This window comes from Mirounga angustirostris, unplaced genomic scaffold (genome assembly GCF_029215605.1).
Source record: "Mirounga angustirostris isolate CCGP_5_RB_7025 unplaced genomic scaffold, mMirAng1.0.hap1 SCAF_7, whole genome shotgun sequence".
In the NCBI taxonomy this organism is placed as follows: domain Eukaryota; kingdom Metazoa; phylum Chordata; class Mammalia; order Carnivora; family Phocidae; genus Mirounga; species Mirounga angustirostris.
The window spans coordinates 149,115,426-149,134,718 of record NW_026991715.1 but is presented as its reverse complement, the minus strand read 5'-3'; the positions used below and the strand labels follow the sequence as shown (position 1 = coordinate 149,134,718).

At 53.7% G+C, this 19,293-nt stretch overlaps 1 protein-coding gene and 1 long non-coding RNA gene across 9 annotated transcripts in view; one reads left to right on the top strand and one right to left on the bottom strand.

The window, feature by feature from the left end:
• Window positions 1-4,676, bottom strand: part of LOC123834635 (uncharacterized) — a 42,050-nt gene extending 37,374 nt beyond the window's left edge. The window contains exon 1 of one of the 4 annotated variants that reach the window (XR_006788479.3): window positions 4,607-4,676. This is a non-coding gene — a long non-coding RNA (uncharacterized LOC123834635). Of the gene's footprint in view, window positions 1-69; window positions 3,701-4,606 lie in introns of those variants that run through there. The other 3 variants (XR_008505162.2, XR_010413367.1, XR_010413368.1) reach the window with 3 other exon arrangements.
• Window positions 4,403-19,293, top strand: part of TENT4A (terminal nucleotidyltransferase 4A) — a 45,711-nt gene continuing 30,820 nt past the window's right edge. For all 5 annotated transcript variants that reach the window (XM_054504875.2, XM_054504873.2, XM_045863682.3 and 2 more), the window contains exon 1: window positions 4,403-5,168. In XM_054504875.2, coding sequence (XP_054360850.1) covers window positions 4,471-5,168 — 698 coding nt within the window. In that variant the 5' untranslated portion in view covers window positions 4,403-4,470. The remainder of the gene's footprint in view (window positions 5,169-19,293) is intronic.

The following is a 19,293-nucleotide window of genomic DNA, read 5'->3' as shown; positions in this document are numbered from 1 at the left end:
AGCTGCCAGCCAGCCAACTGCCCGCCATGTGAGTGTGGCCCAACTCTAGACCACCCAGCCTCAGCTCACTTGCTAGCTGACTGGAGCCTAGAAGTGATCTGTAAACCAAGATCCGCTGTGTCTGACCAGCTCAGTAGAACCACACAGTTGATCTGCAGACTTGTGAGCAATACTAAACACTTTGAGCCTCTGTGTTTGGGAGTGGTTTGTTAGCCCGCAGTAGCTGACTAATGCACACACACCCTGATTTTTTTCAGTTACTTACATAACCTACTCAGTTCCTGTTGAGAACTTGGGAGTTTGGGAACCCTGAATTAGGCAAAGATTTTCAAGCTTTACCGTGCTTGAAATTGCCCAGGGAATTTACTTAAGACACAGATTCCTGGACCTCACTCTGCGTAAGCTTCAGATCGGGTTAGCCCTTGCTATCTGCCTTTTAACCAGCATATCTGATTCTGGCCCAGGAAGTCCATGGTAGTCGAAGCTTTGGAAACTATTTGTTCATGAGAATGAATCACTAAAACCATAGTATAATCTCTAATATTACCCCACCTCTAACATCATGAGAGAGAGAGAGAGAGAGAGAGAAGAGTTGGTTTTGGCCACAGAAGGAAAAAGCTGGGCTTATCTGTGAGAACTGATAAGCAGTGAGAAAGACCTCCTCTGCCCAGAGGCACAGGGACTGCAACAGGGACTACATTTGACTTAGTATTAATTCTTTTCTTTGCAGAAAGAAACATATTGCTTCTAATTTACATAAAAACTTATGATCAAATACGTACATAACGAAACCCTGGATCTAATTATAAGCAGTTGACTATGGCTGATGAATCAAGTTAGAGAGATTACCTAGAGACAAGCTGCAAAGATAAAGCAGGAGGCCGTAGGGAAAAACAAACTTAAAATGTTGGAAAGAAGTAAATAGCAATCTGTGGATAGATCCTGGAAGCCAGGCAAGGCTTTCATTCCCATTGAGTTGGTCAACCGACTGTTGGTCATTTCACCAATGTCCATCCAGGACCTACCATGTGCCAGTCACAGTCTTCAAGCTCGCACACAGCAGGGAAAAGTACAGATAAAGAGCCCCCTCCTTGTAGAACTTAGATTCTAATGGGGTGAGAGGACACACATGATAAACAAGGTAAATAAAATTCATGAGATGGCACAGTGGATTGAATTGTGCTCCCCGCCCCCTCCCACCAGATGAACTTCAAGTCCTAACCCGGGATATCAATAGAATGTTAGCCTTATTTGGAAATAGGGTCTCTGCAGATGTCATCAAGGTAACATGAGGCCATTAGGGTGAACCCTAATGCAGTATGAATGGCATCCTTATGACAAGAAGAGGAGACACAGACATGGGGAAAGCTCCATGCAATGATAGAGGTAGAGAATGGAGTGAGGCACCTACAGGCCAAAGAAGGCCAAGGAAAACAGCAGAAGCTAAGAGAAAGCTATGGAGCAGATCCTCCCCTAGAGACCTCGGAGAGAGAGCATGGCCCTGCCAACACCTTGATTTCAGGCATTAAGCCTTTAGAGAAAGAAAGAGAACACATTTCTGCTGTTACAAGCCACCCGGTTTGTGGTCCTAGGAAACCAATGGAGATAAATGCTAAGAGAACAATAAAGCAGGGAATGGAAGTGGGGAGTGTTGAGGGTTAAGTTTGTAGTTTAGATAGAGCAACATCCTTACTAAGGTGTGAGAGTGGGTAAGGTGTGACCCATGTGGGTATGTGGGGGAGGAGCATCCAAGCAGCTAGAACAGCAAGTGCGAAGGCCCTGAGGCCCCTCTGTGCCCACTATGCTTCTGGCTGGAGCAGGCTGGGTTAGGGGATGAGGTGCAAGATGACGTGGGAGAAAAAGGGAGAAGGACCAGACAGTGTAGGGACTTGCAGGTCATAGTAAGCCTGAGTTTGAGAAAGGAAGCCACTGGAGAGTTTTGAGCAGGAGGGTGACATAATCTTTATTTTTTTTTAAAGGATCACTCACAAGCTCCTCTGTGGAGAAAATGCCAGAGGGCCAGAATGGAATGTGGGAAACTAGCTAGGAGGCAGTTTTAAAATATGCTAGAGGGCACCTGGGTGGCTCAGATGGTTAAGCGTCTGCCTTCGGCTCAGGTCATGATCCCAGAGTCCTGGGATCGAGTCCCGCATCGGGCTCCCTGCTCAGCGGGGAGCCTGCTTCTCCCTCCGCCTCTGTCTGTCTGTCTCTTATGAATAAATAAAATCTTTAATAAAAATAAATAAAATAAAATATGCTAGAAATAGTGGTGGTTTGAAAGGGCTATAGGTGAGAAGATGCGAGTGAGGGGAGCTGCTGGGTTTTGGATGTTTCTGTTGGTTATGGAGAGGGGAGGCTGGGATGACCCCAGGGATTTTGGCCCTAGGTACTGGAAGATCCAGAGTAACCACTGTTTGACTGGTTTGTGTGTGATTTTCTCCAGTTTATTTAATGCACACGTTCTAATCCTTGCTCGTAATATCCATATGTACAATACAAAACGCCTGAACCACAAGTCATTTGCAGTTCTATTACCGTTTGCCAAAAAGCCTTAGGAGGCAAAACACGGATCGTTGTTACAATGTCTTGAAGTGTCAGGCGCTTAGTAACGTGTACTCACCCATGATGTAGTGAAGCAGGAGAGCACATTGAAAGGGTTTGTTTCAATGTTTAAAATGAACGCTGGCCCAAGCGCTGAGCTTAGGTTGCCTGGCCAGGGAGTGCATCCGCTGGGTAGGGACCAGGGCAGGCAGGGGCTCCCTCTGGGGCCTGGGCTCTGGAGGGGCCACGGTGCCCATCACCCTGGCTAGGCTCATGGGGCACAAGCAGGCTTATATAAGGACACTCTGGCGTTTGCTCTGGACTTCACAGAATGTGTGGTTAGCGGAATAGTCCTAACAACACCATTGTCAATCCGGGCTTGGGGCATCCTCTGGACACCGGGGGACTCGCCCAGTGGACAGGATCTCTGTGGAATCCTGCCAACACTGTGCCAGCCGCGAGCCCAGACACCCAAGCACGTGGGCCGCTGCTCTGATGGGCAGCACTGCTGAGTCGGCCTCGGGAAGTCGCGCCAGTGAGCTAACTGTAAAGCTTTAACCCCATTCCCTACATAGGAAATCACTATTAAAAGGTAACAAATATGCCTGTAAGGAGACCCGCCAAGGACGGTCCTGCTCCGTCTGGGGCAGCAGCTTAGCGGGCAGCGCCGCCCCGGGAGCGGGTGAGTGACCCGCTCCTCCGGGAGGTCGCCCGCGAGCACGTGGGCGGGCGCGGGCACGAGTGACCGCAGCGCGACCGGCTGCACACGGGCCCCTGAGGATGGACAGCAGGGAGCCTGGCGCACTTTGCCCTTTTCCTGGGAGAGCGGCCGGACCGCGGTCCGTGCTGGCCCAGCCCACACGTACCGCGAGCGGGCGGCCCCCGGGCCAGGCCCGGGGCGAGAGCCCAGACCTCGCCTGGCGGTGCGGAAACTTCCACCCAGCGGCGGCGGCGGCGGCAGCGGCGGCGGCGGCGGCGGCGCCTCATCTCTGCGCACGCGCAGCGCGACCGGACGGCTGCCGGGGACCCCGGTCCCAGCGCGCATGTCTCCACGCTTCGGCCTGCTCCAGGCGGCGGTAGGTGGGGCCAGCGGAGGAAGCCGGGCGAAGGCGGCGGCGGCGCAGCAGCCCCCTCGATTTTTCCTCGCCCCGCCGCAACCAAGTCTAGTCTAGAAGGACCCACGCCGCCGCCGCCGCCGCCGCCGCCGCCCCTTCAGCCCCTCCCAGTCGCGTCTCCTTCCGACGCGCTGCCCCCCGGAGGAGCACCCCACTGCGCAGGCGCGGTAACCAAGGCGGCCGTGTCTAGTGAGGATTTGAAATCGGCCGCGCATGCGCACTGACGTCCCGGCCCCGGCGAGGGAGGCCGCGCTTCCTCCCCGCCCCGCTCCCTCCCCGCCCCTCATTGGAGCGGAGGCGGCGGCGCCCCCTCCTTCCCCCGCGCCCTGTCGCCGCCGAGAGTGTCTTTTCGCCGCCGCCGCCACCGCTGCAGGAGCACGGAGCGAGCGGCGCGAGCGTGACCGAGGGCCCGGCGCACGGCGGCGGCCCTCCCGCGGGTCCCGGGCCGCGCGGCGCCTGGGCCCGCCCCCTCGGCCCGGCCGCCCGCCCCTCTCCGATGGCCTCCCCCCCCGGCCCGTGTGGAACGCCGCCGCCGCCGCCGCGGCCCCCGCGCCTGCCCCGCGCCGCCTGAAGGGAGCCCGACAGGCCCGAGCCGCCCGCCGCGGCCTGTGCCGGGCCCGCCCCGCGCCGCGCCGCGCCGGGACCGCGACGGGAGCCGGCGCCGCGAGCCGGCCGGAGCCGAGGGCGCAGGCCCGCGCGCCCGGCTGCCCGTCCGCCCGTCCGCCCGCGCGCGGCGCGGCCGGGGCTCGGGGCGCGGCGGGGGCGGGGCCGCGGCGGGGCGGGCGGGCGCGCGGGCCCGCGGGGCGGCGCGTGGATGGATCCGCGCGTGGCCTGGATCCAGCCGGAGCAGAAGGGGCCGGCCAATGCCCTGTGGATGCAGATCTGGGAGACCTCGCAGGGCGTGGGCCGCGGCGGCTCGGGCTTCGCGTCCTACTTCTGCCTCAACTCACCCGCGCTGGACACGGCGGTCGCGGCGGGGGCGGCGGGGCCGGGCGGCGGCCCGGCGGCGCCCGCGGCGCCCCCACCGCCCGCGCCCGGCCCCGCCGCGCTGCCCCCCGCGCTGCTGACGGCGCTCGGGCCCGCAGCCGAGGGCGCCAGGCGCCTGCACAAGTCGCCGTCGCTGTCGTCGTCGTCGTCGTCCTCGTCGAACGCCGAGTCGGGCACCGAGAGCCCGGGCTGCTCGTCGTCGTCCTCGAGCAGCGCCTCGCTCGGCCGGGCGGGCGGCGGCCGCGGCGGCGCCTTCTTCCGCTTCGCCGACGGCCCGCCGAGCGCCCCCGGCGCGGCCAACGGGCACCCCGCGCCGCGCGGCCCCGCGCCCGCCGGCTCCCCGCCGCAGCACCAGTTCCACCCGGGCCGCCGGAAACGCGAGAACAAGGCGAGCACCTACGGCCTCAACTACCTGCTGTCGGGCAGCCGCGCGGCCGCGCTGAGCGGAGGGGGCGGCCCCGGACCCCAGGCGCCGCGGCCCGGCACGCCGTGGAAGAGCCGCGCGTACAGCCCCGGCATCCAGGGGTGAGTGCGCGGCCCGCGCGGGGAGGCCGGGCTCCGACCCCGGGCCGGAGGCTCTCCGGGTCGCCAGGAACTGAACTGCTCTTGTGCGGGAGCGATCTGCTGCTCGGATCCCCAAACTGACGGGCGGGAAGGGCGGCGGAACCCGACCTGTAATGCGGGAGGAGCGTGTCGCCGCTTCACCCTTGTTCCTCTCCCCAGGATACGTTAGGGACCTTTTGCCAAAGTGGGGTGCGGAGGGGTGCGGAGGTTTAGGCCAGCTGCAGATGGTTTTAGTATTGCCGGGGACTTGAATCAAGTTGAAGGCGAATCTGGTTAAACGATAACTTTTTTCCTACGGAGAAAGTCCTTTTGGAAGAGGATTCGTTTTTGTTTTCGGTAGTGATACAATTTAACCAACAGTGAATTTAGAAGTCATTTTTTGGGGTGAGGGCTTTATGATTTAATTTTATGCAGAAATTAACATAGAAAGTATCTTTTTTAGTTGTTTAAAAGTAGTTGATAGACTTCAAAGAAAACAAAAACGTTTGTAGCGTGTGTTCTTTGAAAGATGTTTATTTTAAATGTTTCCACGTTGGCCTAGAGGGGATTAGAAGGTCTCTTCCAGTTTAGTGCAGTTACAAATGACAGGGACTGGTTGAAAGAACAGAAGGTGAGGGGTGGGGTGGGAGTGGGGGTTGAAGCACCCCAGGTGAGGCTGCTCAGGTGGGAATGCGACCTACCCAGCCCTTTGCCTTCCTGTGCTTTTCTGAGCACCTAGAAACAAAGCATTTGTACATAGATTTTATGTCAGTATTTCAAGACTTAAATCATAACTTTCTTTGCAAGTTGCATCCTGATAAACTGCCTAAAGATTTTCCAGGGGGTTGTTTACAAATGCTAGAGTTTTACAGATCCAGCAATTGCTAGATACTGAGATTACTTTTTTTTTTTTTTAAGATTTTATTTATTTATTTGACAGAGACACAGCGAGAGAGGGAACACAAGCAGGGGGAGCGGGAGAGGGAGAAGCAGGCTTCCCGCAGAGCAGGGAGTCAGATGCGGGGCTTGATCCCAGGACCCTGGGATCATGACCTGAGCTGAAGGCAGACGTTTAAGGACTGAGCCACCCAGGTGCCCGAGATTACTTCATTTTTCTTATAAATCTGTTCATTCAAATTGGAAAATACTAAGTTGATACTATTTCAAAGCAAGTGAGATAAACCCTAAGAGCTTCTTGTCCTACAATTTGTTTCACCTGGTTTGGGTTAGAAGTGTTACTTTCTTAAATTTCCTGAAGACCCGGTGTGCATTTTAGCCCCAGGTAGGAGCCATTCTCTTGCTTCTCTTCCTCCAGTCCTTACTTGTCTAACTGTCCAAGAAGAGGTGGTGGGGAGCGATTTCCGGATGTATAGCATCATACCTGAGTTCCTTGGTGGGGAGGCCGGGGGGTGGGGGGTGGCGGGGAGACCTGCAGGTTTCCAGCCTATCATGTCCCTGGGACTGACTCTGTGTCTTAGCACTAGGAAAATTGGAAGACATATGGTCTTCACTTGTGGAGCATTTTGGGGTCCAGTCGGTCCCAAGTCTTGCTTTCTCCATGAGCAGCTGGCAGCGGTGGAACCATGCCCTTCTGCAGATAACTCAGGCCCTGGAGCCTGTTTCCAGTAAGCTTCAGTATGTACATTACTGTTGCTTTTTTTTTCTTTTTTTAAGGTTTTATTTATTTATTAGAGAGAGAGAGAGTGAGAGTGCCCACACCTGGGGGGTAGGAGGGGGAGCAGAGGGAGAGGGAGAAGCAGGCTCCCCACTGAGGAGGGAGCCCAACTTGGGCTTGATCCTGGGAGCCTGAGATCCTGACCTGAGCCCCCAAGCTCCCCAGCTGCTGCTGCTTTTGTTAATAAATGAGCCCGCTAAATACCAGTTCTTTGCTAGGCTCTGAGGCAGTGATTGCCTGCAACACGCCCATCTCTTGATCCTGACTCTGAACCCTGGCGCTCCATATGAGTGCCCCTGCCCAGCACACACTAGCACAGTGTCCTGTCCAGCTGTGCAGACCTTCCCTCCTCCTTGTCCATCTCCCCAGTCTGGTCTTTCATCAGATCCTCTGCCTCTTCTCTTTACCCTCATGCAGATTTGTCACCTCTAGTGGAGATTGCTCCAGTGGCCCGAGGTGGTTCTCTTACACCACTGTTGCCGGTCTCTGGGCCTCTCCCAGAACTGCCAATGGGATAATCTCCTCCATCAGCAGTTTTGGTCAGGTCTGAGGCCTTTAGAACCATGTGATGGTGTCTCTGGGGGTACTCCTGAGGTTAAAGACTGAAGCCTGAGACTCTCAGCATGCTTCCAGGCACTACAGTTCTGGGCCCTGCCTGGGGGGCTGCTGAGGGTCCTCCCCCGCCACTTCCTGCTGGCCTGTGAGATTTCTGCTCAGGCCCCCTGTAGGGTTGAAGAGTAGCTTCTGAAGCAGCCAGTTCCACATCAGAACTTACCTGGCTAGGAGCCGGTGCAGTGGTAGGTACTCCTGGTAATGCTCCTTTTTTTCTCCTTGGCTGCCCACCCTTCCTCGCCTGCCTCTGTGGGTGATGTACCCCTCAGGATCTGTCCACTTATTGCCGTTTCTGCCTGGAGGAGGCTGCTAGGATTGCCTGCCAGGCACTTAGAAGGGTGGGGTGCCTCCGCTTGGTTTGCTACTCCCAGTGCTTCTAGCAGGCCGGAGTTTCAGGAGGGACAGGGCAGAGGAGTAGTAAGCCAGAGTAGCACTTAACTGTGGAGCTCTGCCTGTGGTCAGAGGAGGAGATGTTCCTCGTGATCCTTTCCATGGAGGTCTGCTGGGCTTCTAGCAGCTAACTTTTTGGTATCAAGAAATTAGCCTATCTAGAACTTGCTGCTGGCCACCAGCTTAGAGTGATGAGGAAGGCCACCACCATGTGTCTCATCTGTAGCTCAGAAGGGGAAAGAACTGTGATAAGACAGCCCTTGGCCTGGTCAGTAGAAAAGAGCCTTGTTGATGAGCAGTGGCTCAGGCTTACTGTGCAGGCCCAAGACAGGCATTTCTGGAAGGACCGTGTCTGTAGTCCTCAAGAAAGGATAAGCGGTTGCCTGATGCTGTGGGAGCTTGAGTAGCATCAGCCGAAGCCAGTCGGGCGTTTGCGGGGTGGCCCGTGGAGCAAGCTGTGCTGTTTGTTCTTTTCTGGGATGGAGGGCTCTGCCCTTGGAAAGTGTACTGGTGGCCTGGCCTCACGAGGTTGCCAGTCTGCTTTCACCCCTGAGTAAGGTGAAGAAGAAGCCAGTGGAGGAGGACGGGGATCAGAACGGGAACCCTCGAAGCCCAGAAGGGGAAGTGCTTGTTTTGGAGCTGCTCTAGTTCTTATTCCATGTTTCCATTGAACTCTCAGACTTTTGTTTTGGGAAAGGTATGAAATGTGCTCTCTACCTGGGCTTCTGGCTTAGAGACGCAGGCAGGTGCGGACTGGCTCCTGGGCCCTGCGCTTCCCAGCCTCCGGCACCTGTCACCCTCACATGCCCTCACCTCCATCCCCCCTGGCCCAGAGAGCTATTGATACTTTGCCCTGGTCAGTCCTGACAGCTTCAGAAACCTCAGCTTAAAGGCAAAGAAAAGTCCCAGGTGAGGAAGGGTGGGAGCTTGGACCCCAGGTGCGTCGCTGCATCCTTCCTGGTGTCCTGTAGGGCCCCAGGGAGAGCGTAATGGAATGAGGGAAGGCCCCTGGCCTTGGGCAGGCACTTGCAGGCCGGGCCCTGATCAGGCTTCCGTGTGGGCTTTGGCCTGCCTGCGGTGTGCAGCCGTCCTGCAGCATCCTTTCTCCAGGCCCTCAGCAGTGTTGAATTTTTTGACATCTTCTGTTCGCTCAAAGTTCAGCTCTTCATCTGAAGTTGGTGAGAACTGGACCCGTGTCGTTCCTAGGATGGTTAGCCACACCCCGCAGGACTCCATGTGTGTTGTCCTCTGTTCGGAGAGTCAGAGCCTGCTTGCAGCCTGACTTGGCACAAAGTAGTGCACAGGTGACCCCCCTCCCCCAGTGCGTCCTTGTGGGGACCCAGCGGCAGGGCGCAGGTGAGAGCCCAGCAGGGCCCACGGCAGATGACAGCATGGTCACTCCTGTTGCCTCACTCTCAGTCCCGTCTCCACCTATACACATCACGGGACACGTGGGAGAGGTTAGCGCGAGACCTGCCCTGCAAGGGGACGGTGGCACGCATGGGCCTTGTTTCCTCAGTGTTCATCATCTGCAGCCCCCCAGGTATAAGGTTGTGGATGGAAGCCGTGCAGGTTTGCTGCTGCACTGACCATATGAGATTAGCTCCTCCTCAAAGGTTCCCCCCGTCCCCCACCCCGTAACAGCATCGCTTGTTCCTGCCTGGTATGAGTGAAATTGAAAATCTAGTGTGGGATGCAGGCTGTGATGAAGTTGGGGAAATTTGCACCTGGTCGCTGGGAAGTGAAGATGGACACAGTGAGGACTGCTGACACTCAGGGAAGGGGTTGCCGAGGAGGAGGGCAGGACAGAGGCTCTGGAAAAGGATTGGAATATGAAACAGAGGCTGCAGGAGTCCTTGGGGAAGATAGAGATCTCCAATGTTTTATGCAGAAAGTGGCCTTGTTAATGCTCATGCTGCAGAAGTCACAGTGGGGTGGAGTGGACCCCATCTTGCTGCCGGCAGCTTGTGAGGGGAAAGCAGTACCACAGCAATGCCATTTGCTTCTTAGAAATAACACGCTTGTGATCGAATGCCTTGGAAGGTAATTTTTCAGTAAATATTTTAAAGTACCAATTTTTCATAACTTTAGGATTTTTCAGATCTCTTTTGGGTCACTATTTAATAAGAAATTTTGGTCCATTGTAAATGGATTCATGTACGTCCAGTGGGAGGAGACATCATGGTTATCGTGGAAATGAGGACTTTTTTATGTTGGTTAGGTCACTATTGTTTCGGATCTGTTTTTTTTTAGTTTCCGGATAAAGAGGGCTGTAAAAAAAACAAGACAAAACAAGCAGCAGCCTGTGATGTGGAAGTTGAGAAACCTGGTTTTGTTGCTGCACCAGAGTGCAGGCTGACAGGTGAGGGGTCACAGTGTCATGCTCACTGGATCCCAAGGTGATTGCTGCTGGCCGTGGCTCTGGAGAGGCCCCTCTGGACGCTCTGGTCTTCTGAGGCTGCTGAGTGAGTGTGGCATTGGAGTAGAGGCAGATAGGTGACCTTGGTGATTGAGCCAGTTGCCTGAGACACCTGTCCCCCATGTCAATATGTGTCCCAGGTGAGGTGGGCAGGGGGTGCATCTTCCTACCGTGTGGGATTTGCACTGCAAATTAAATGTCTTACTCTAAGATTTCCACGCCGCAGTTGTTCTCTGTTGCTGTGTGACGTGAGCACAAACTCGGCGGCTTAAACCAGTACTCATTGACTGTCTCATGGACGCTGCGTGTCGGAGGTTGGGACGGCTGGGTTGGCTTCCTGCTTAGGCTCTCACCAGGCTGCAGGCAAGGTGTTGGCTGCTGCGTTCTTGGCTGCAGCTCAGGCTCCTCTTGCAAACTTATTCCTATTGGCAGAATTCAGTTCCTTGCCGTTGCAGGACTTAGGTCCCCAGTTCCTTGCTAGCTGCCAGCCGGGGCCCTGTCTCAGCTCCTTAAAGCCGTCTCTGCCTTCCTTGACTTGTGCTCCCTCCATCTTCACACTAGCCACAGAGCTTTGAATCTCTGACCATGGCTCTGCCCGCTGGAGGAAGCCCTCTGCTTTAAGGGCTCGTGTGTTTGGTTCAGGCCCACCCAGGTAATTGTCTCTCTTAAGGGCATGTGATGATACAGCACGATCACAGGAGTAATGATGATTTCGTCTCAGCCACAGGTTCTGAGGATTGGAGCGTGGGATCTTCTGGAGGCTTCCTTCCATGTCTGGAGGCATGCTCCTGTAGGTAGACTTAACCATCTTAGGTGAGGAGGAGGATGTGGTTTTCTTTTCCAGCACTACTCTCCCTTGACTGGACTCCAGCCCATCGTGATGACTCTGATAGATTGCTGGTCCTGTCCTGGCTCGGTTGTCACGACTGAACTCAGGCAACCAGAGTGACTAGCTCTCAGTGCCTTTCTGTGCCTCTCCCGTATGTCATGTAAGAGACGTTTATGTGAAAGCCATGCTAACGAATACACGAGAACTACAGCAATTGAAAAGTCCTGTTCACGAGGCCCCCTGCATTGGCCAGCTTAGGAAAGCTGCCATTCCTCGGGGGTGGGAGGGCAGGCATGCGGGGGGAGGCGGAGATGCCAGGTGATTCACTCAAGTTGCCTTTGGAATTTAGGTCTAAGGACGTAGCAGTCCATCTTCGCTTTGCACAGGACCCCACACCGCTTGTATGGCAGCTCAGGTTACTGGGAGTGGGGGGCCCCCCCATGGGCTGTGACCCTCACTTCAGAGCAAGCATATGCCCACGCCGTTCTACCCTGGCCCTTCCTGTGGGGCGACCGCTGCTCTTCCAGAGCTGACCGCTGACCACTGGTCTCCCACATCCGCTTGGGGAGGAGGGCTTGGGTCGTGGCTGTGTTCCCAGGGCCAACTAGCCCCCTCCGAGTAGGGGTCTGATGAATGGTGAGGGAGCGAGTGAAAGCTTACATGAACAAATGAGGGCCAGTTAGATAGTTTAAATCAAATGCTAAAGGTAACCTTCTTTGTCTTAGAATCTTTGAAGATTTGATTGCCAACTCTGAAGTTATTTAAATGCAGAATATTAAAGTAAAATTGATTGTAGTTCGCTTACCTTCCCCAAGAGTGTGGTTAAACCAGTTTTATAGTTTGTAATGTAGAACTGAAAAGCAGAAAGCTTTCAAAAAATTCTCTATTTGAAAGGCATCGCCATTTAGATTTAGCTGGTTTCTCTTTGTTATTATAAAATTAATACCTCACTGTGGCAAAGTTAGAAGACTCAGGAAAGTATGAAGAGACATTGCCTGTCCCTCAGCCACCTGGTGAGTATCCTGTGATCAGGCTGGGCATGTCCTGAGCTCCGGGGTGCGTGCTCCATGCGCCGGCGGCAAAGAGGAGGTGCGGGGTCTCGCTCCCGGCGCACCAGGTCTCTGCTCAGACCTTAGTCCGTCTGCACACCGACTGGGCAGACTCGGTGGGAGAGGCTCTGAGGTTCCCGTTGGCAGGGAATGTCTTTCGTTGTCAGCAACATGCCTTTTTATTGTGGGTTTGTGCTCTTTTTAATTCCCAGATCAGCTGCTCTGTGGAACCATTTAGGCCCTCCTGTGGTTTAAGATTGGAGTTAATTTCCTAAGTGATAACATGTGGATGTAGGTGGTTTCTATCTTTCCATATTTGAGAGAGATTTCAGATGACCGTCATGTTTCTGGAATCCTGTGGATCTGCAGCAATGGCTAGGATGCAGGAGTGGAAGGGAAATGAAAAAATCAAATCCTTTCATTTTTGCTTGGAACCCTTTGGTTGGAATCTGTCTCTACCGTTGGGAGGCATGTCTGGGGCCTGGAGCTCGCTCGGTTAGCCTGTGGCCTGCACCCCTGGAGCCTCATCCACAGGCCTGGTTTCATGGTGGGTTCTGACTTCTGAGCCTCAGTTTCCCCACCCCATGAAGCTAGGTCTATGACATCCCCCTGGCAGGACGTGCTAAATCAAGGAGACTTGCAAGTGCCGTGTGAATTGTGACGTGGAGGATTGAGAAGGCCACTCCTTTCCTTCCCTTTTCTCCTCTCTTCTCTGAGGAAATTGAAACCAAAAATTAGGTGGGGCTCGTTGCCAACTGGACAGAAAAAGCCTTTGCTCCGGGTTTGAAAATACAAGTTTCCCTCTCAGGCCAGAGCTTTTCTCGGAGAAACTACTAAAGCCTGAAGTTCCAAGTCTTTAGGGACCCATGCGATGTTGTGGAGACACTTCTCCCTTTAAGCCAAGGCATTCTTTTCTGATTTTAAAAATTTAAACAGTGCCTAAGTAATGTGTTCTGTAGGTTTTAAATTAAGCATCTTTCCAGAGCTTTACGGGCACTGCTGTTCTGTTGGATCAGCTGTGTCGCCACATGAGACTTGTGGAAAATTGTTTAGGGTTTTTGGTTCTGTGCACATAGTAGGAGTGGATGTTCTTTCTCTAAGCTCTTTGCAGCTTCTGACTTCCTCTGTGAACAGTGAAGAAAGCAAAGGTGAGGGGCGGGGCACTGGGGCGCTAGAGCGGACCCTCCGGTGGCCCACTCTGGGAAGATGGGAGGGCTCTGGTTTTGTGCGGCCCAGTGCGGTAGCTGCTGGCCCTGTGTGGCCACGGAGCGCTTGCCATGTGACTAATGGAACTGTGGAACTGGATTTTAATTGCATTTCATTTTAATGAAAAATAGTCTTACGTTTGCACAGCACCAGCCTAGAGTAACTTTAGACTCTTTATTCAAAATACAGTGTTTGATTCAGTAACTGCTGCCTGAATAAATCCAAAGTGGAACAACAGCAAAAGCTGCGGTGCTCCCTGGAAAGCTCTAGAAATGGTGTTTCTGAGTTTCTGGCGGATATCCTTTTCAAAGGGCTGCCGTTTCAATAGCACACAAAGCATGGTCGCGGTTCATGGCAGAGTGCAACACGGAGCAGCTTGGTAAGGCTCCGAGCTTCTAGTCCAGCCCGGGGGGGGGGGGGGTGGTCTAGCGCTTCTGCCTGCTGGGTTAGTGACAGAAGTGGGCCGGTCTCCTTAGGCACGTGGTGGCCACCGCCGCTCCCAGTACAAGGGCTGTGCGGGGCTCGGCTCTGTCCACGAGTTTCCACGAGTTTCGTGTGTTCTCAGAGCGGGCCTGGGAAATGGGTAACACCATCCCTCTTCAGCAGACAGAAAACTGAAGCCTAGCCAGGCTAACATCTTTCCAGCATTCACGTCAGGGAGCCCCAGACAGTGTTGGGGAAGGAGACCTCTTCAAGACGTGCGGGAGAGGGCTTAGCAGCTCACCCTGTGAACCCGGCTTCAGTGCCTCTGTAGAGGGCCATTTCCTTTTTTGCTTTTCTGAAGAGAGCAGATTGAGGGAGAGGGAGAACCGAGGTCCTCCTGTAAGGACTTGGACAGTCAAATGACAGATGACGAAGATGCTGGAGGTGGGCTTGGGGGAGGTTTGGGAGGTAGGGTTTGGGAACCAGAAGCCAGTTCTGCTGCTATAGTAGGCTGAAGGTCCTGCTTTCTGCAGACATTCCAGGACTGGCCTGGAGGGAGGTTGTGCTGGAGGGAGCAGGGCTCCTCCCATCTGGATTTTTCTGGCAAGTTGCTGTCTAGGAAAAATGGAGCAGTGGATGAGTTGCTGTTTTAACTGAAGATTACTGAAAGCCAGAAGCAGGACCAGTGAACCGTTTGTTGACTGCCTCCTCCCATTTCTTCTTGTCGGTAATTCGTTTTGAAGAGAGTAAGCTTTAGTAGATGAAGCATCTTGCCCATGCTGCAACCAGAAAATAGGAGAGCTGCAACCTCCCAGCAGGTGTGCTGGATAGGAAAGCCTGTGCGCTTCACCCCTGCCTCCCCAGGAGGGGAACATTGGTGTCCTCGAATCAAGAGCAAGGAGCAGGAACGTAGTGAACTGGCAGAGATGGGAGCCATAGTGCAATGCACTAGACTGTTTTGGTTATAGACATCTGTAAATTTAAGCAAACAGATTTTTAAAAATTGAAGACAACTCTGAAGTGATGGGATACCTTCCACGGCCTGTGAAATGCGGAGATCCTAAAGTATTGTGATAAGTTATCTCATGGAAGGAAGCTGATGATGAATCAGTCTAGAGAGCTTGTGGCTCCATCAAAGACTGACTCACAAGAGACTGATATACAGTCCTACGTGCAAGCATCATGTAAACAAGAGCATAGAACAGAGACCAAATTCCAAACAATGGGAACCTGTGAGAACTGTCACAGGTTAAGGTTTGGAATGAACTGAAGCTTGCAAAATGGTTAAGAGTAAAAATGGCCTTTGTGGAGTACTTTTGGGGTAAGACTGTGGGAACTGAGAAGGTTGAGGTTGGGGAAGATGCCCCTTGTTCTCTGGACCTTCCTTCGCAGGTGGGTGCTTCAGCTTTTCCTTTGCCCCCGTCAAGCGAGTGGTCTTCAGCACTTGTCACAGTAATGATCATCACTGGCCCTGTTGAGCCCTCACCCCTTCCTGCAGCGTCCCCAGCCGCCCTCTCAGGTCAGGAGGAGGGGTGCGGCTCACACAGCTGGTAAGTGCAGTGCCGGTTTTGGATCCCAGGCAGTCTGATTCCACGGCACATCTTTTACCCACTAGACATGCAGAGCAAAGATGGGATTGTTCAAAGAGGTGTGGTAATAGGAAGAAAAGAATTACATCGAATTCCAGTCTCTAGGTAGAGAGACGTGACCTCTTAGGTTGCAGAGAGCATCATGAAGCTCTGCCCAGTCTCTGAAAGGTGCAGGCACCCCAAAATGGACATCTTTGTCCCGATATCCCCAGAAGGAGTCGGAAGTAGTTTCTCACAAACCAGGCACGCGGCCTACATTGCAAGAGTGACTCCTTGAAGTGGCCAGTGACAGCAGTGCTGCGTGTGACACTGAGCCTCTTGCAGGTCTCTGTGCTGATTGCTCTAGTTAGGGGCGGCGTCTAAGAGTGCTCTCTGCTGACTTCTAAATAATTAATTTTATTAAGTGGATTTGTGTATGTGTGTGTGTTTTTAAAAAAAGAAAGCTTAAAAATCATGAGTGCACCCCGCAGAAATAACCGAAGTACAGTTAGGTGATCGCTGCTGCTCTCTCTCAGCCCATGGTGGACGGACACGTGGATTCATCAGCGGAGTACTTCCAGTACAATTCGCGTTCTCTTTAAATACAGTTCACTAAATTTTTAATTTTGCTTGAAAGTGAAAATAATGTGCAATCTCTCAGATGGAAATACTAGTTTCTAGGAGGTATTGCTGAGACCAAGAACATAAAAAATGATGAGGGGCGCCTGGGGGGCTCAGTCAGTTAAGTGACCAACTCTTGGTTTCAGCTCAGGTCATGATTTCAGGGTCGTGAGATTGAGCCCCGCGTCCAGCTCTGCTCTGGGTGTGGAGTCTGCTTGAGATTCTCTCTCTCCCCCTACCCCTCCCCCCCTTAAAAAATGATGAAAACCTTAAGTGGCTGAGTGTAAAAAAATCAAAGTAAAAGTTTTGATGAAATCCTGTCTGTTTGCTTACTGCTATGTAGGGTAGAGCTGTTAGTCCTTGCTGCAGACTGAATTGTGTACCCCCAAATTCATCTGTGAAGCCCCAGACCTCAATGTGATGATACTTGGGGAAGGGGCCCCTTGGGAGGTGATTAGGGTTAGATGAGGTCGTGAGGGCAGGGTCTTGTCCTGGGATTAGTGTCTTTCTAAGAAGAGGCCAGATTGCTCACTGGCTCTGGGCCCTGCCATGCACATAGAAGACAGCCATCTGCAAGCCAGGAGGAGGGCTCTCACCAGAACCTGACTGCGCCGGGGCCCTGATCTTGGACTTGTAGCCTCCAGAACTGTGAGAAATAAATGTCTGTTGTTGAAATTGCCCAGTCTAATGGTGTCCTGTTACAGCAGCCTGAGCGGACTAAAATAGCCCTTTTATATATCTTTACCTCTTGATTTGCATTACATTATTTGTCACCATGAGTTAAGCATTTGTATTTTGTTTTGTAATTATAATTGCTGCCATTTATTGAGTGTTTACTGAGTGCCAGGTCCTATTCTGAGTACTTTGGAGTCATTAAATCTTCATAACAATGCCATGTGGGGGCACCGTCCACATCCTGCAAGTTCTGGTCGCTGAAAAGCAGCAGGGCCTCTGGCCCCAGGTGGTCTGGGTTCCTGGTGACCCTGCAGTCCTGCCTGGACGCAGGAGACCACAGTTTGCGGTAGATGAGTCTTGGTTTTGTATTTACAGAGACATCCCGCTCCCCACTGGCACTCTTCCCGGGACTCCTTCAGATTTCGGAGTTCTTTGCATGGTCCCTGTGTCTGGTGGGCTTCGTGGAGGGTGTGTCCTTGCTGGCAGAACTCACAGGAGCGGGGCCATCTTCCTGGCCCATGTGTCCTGGAATGAGCTTTGCAGGAGCAGACTTTGCTCCTCTGGCCGTCACCCCGGCCTTGCTCCCCATCCATGGTGCTGGCCCTGAGCTCCGCTGAGCGCCTCGGCCCCGGCGCCCGCCCTTGTGCTTATTCGCCAGCTCTGCACATGGAAGCCTGCATCAGTGTCTCGTTGTGTGTGTTCAGGTTTTTAGAGAGAGCTAATTGGTGTCACGTTCCCTGAGGCCTGCTGTGTGCCTGAAGACCCGTCTCTCGGCCTCAGAACTGCTCCGAGTCTCTGGCTGTGAATGTTAGAAATTGGAGGCAAGACTTGTTCCCCCTTTGGTGACGGTGGTTCATGTTGGTCAGTTTATTAGTTGCCTCTCCGAAGCTGCCTTCTAGTCCACGCGTGACGGTCGGTGCAGCATCCGTCCTGCCCTTCCACCCACGGGCGGGTGGGCTCTGCCTTTGCTTTAGGGAGACCATCTCTTTCATGTGACTCTGCCAGGCTTTGTGGGTTCCTCTTCTGGTGGTTGGCAGCACCTCCGTCCCTCCAGGGAGACCTTTTCCCCTTGGATGACTTGAATCCTTTTCTTTTTCCTCTGTGTTCATCTTGTTGAACTCGGCTCTTCTTGCTCTGGCTCGCGGTGTGTGTCCTTAGCACGGTAGCTCCCCTGTGCCCTCGTTCTACTCTTTGTCGTCGGGGAACCCGACATTATTGACACGTTCTTACCAAGGTTGCTTTTCTGTAGAACAAGTACCCGGAGCAGGTTTTTCCCGACCTTAGCTTGTGTGTTCTTCAGTGTTGGGTGCTGGGTATTGTTTCTATCACGGACTGGGTTCCTCTCTGTCCTGTTTCTCTTTGTTTTCTGAGGCCTGTTGATGGGGTGGCTGCCAGGGCAGACCTCACTGCCTTTCTGCTGATGTGGGTATGTGTGTTTCTGCTGTGCCCTTTTCACCTCACTGAGAAATTTCAGCCCAGGCTGCAGGCTTGAAAGGCTGGCCGTGTTCTGGGCTGGTCTTTCTGGGACCTGGCAGCCCGGTGGGGAGAGGGGACAGCCTTGGGGCAGTCGGCGGGCACCTTTGTCAGGGCCCAAGTCTTCCTGAAGGACTCCGGCTTTCTCAGGCCTCTTCGGTCCTCTTCTTTCTGGCCACTGGGTTTCTTCCAAAGCCTGGCAGTCTTGTTTGCCCCAAAGTCGGCCCAGGGTTGCTGTGCCCCAGACTCAGGGTGCCTCTGTTCCCTAGGCCACGCAGGCTTCTTCCTGGTTCCCGAAGCCTCCCAAGCTCATCTTGCTGTGGGGGGCCTTGGCCTGCTCTTCCTTTTCCCAGGATGCTGTCCCCCGACCTGTGCGAGTCTGGCTGCTGCTTGCTCTTCTGTCCAGGCTCCAGTACCGGCCCCTCACCAACCAACCTGGGGTAGCCATGGGCCACCATTTGGAAGCTGCAGAGCGCACTCTACTTTTTCTGGTTTATTTTGGTTATCACGCCCCTCTCCATGCTGCCCTCGCCCTGCTCCCAACTTACCTGGTCGTGCTCACTGCTCCGTAGCCAGTTATCAGGAGAGTGCCAGCTGCTTAGTAGGGCTACAGGAAATACCTGTAGAAAGAGGGGGTGCATCTGCTTTCCACGCTTCCATACTGACTTCAACCTTTGGATCCGTTAAGTCCTTTCTTTTCCTTTCCTTTCAATTTTTGGCAGCGTTCCAGTACTATTTCCCTTATTCTTAAAATTTTTTTCTGGTCATCTGGCGGGGCCTTGGGAGTCTGGTGAGTGCTGAACCCCTCTCCTGAGCCTTTCAGAGGTTGCCATGTCTAGTATGGGCCCAGGAGAACTGGTGCAAATGACTTGTTTCCTCCTTTAAATGGAAACAATCCTGGCTGATTGAATGAAAAGTAAGTGCGTGAAAGTTAAAAGTTGTATTAGTTTTTACTCTTCTGACGGTGTAAATTGAACTTTATACACATGCTGGATACAGCGAAGTGAGAAAGCTTCATTACAGTAGACTTCCAGGTATGTGAATGCACCAGCGTGTGGGATGGCCCTGGCTCTTGTGAGGTGTCGGCATCTGGCAGGTGATGAGTGCCCACCGTGTGCATGTCTGCGGGCCGCACGGAACTGGCCACGGGCTCTCCCAGGTGCTTTT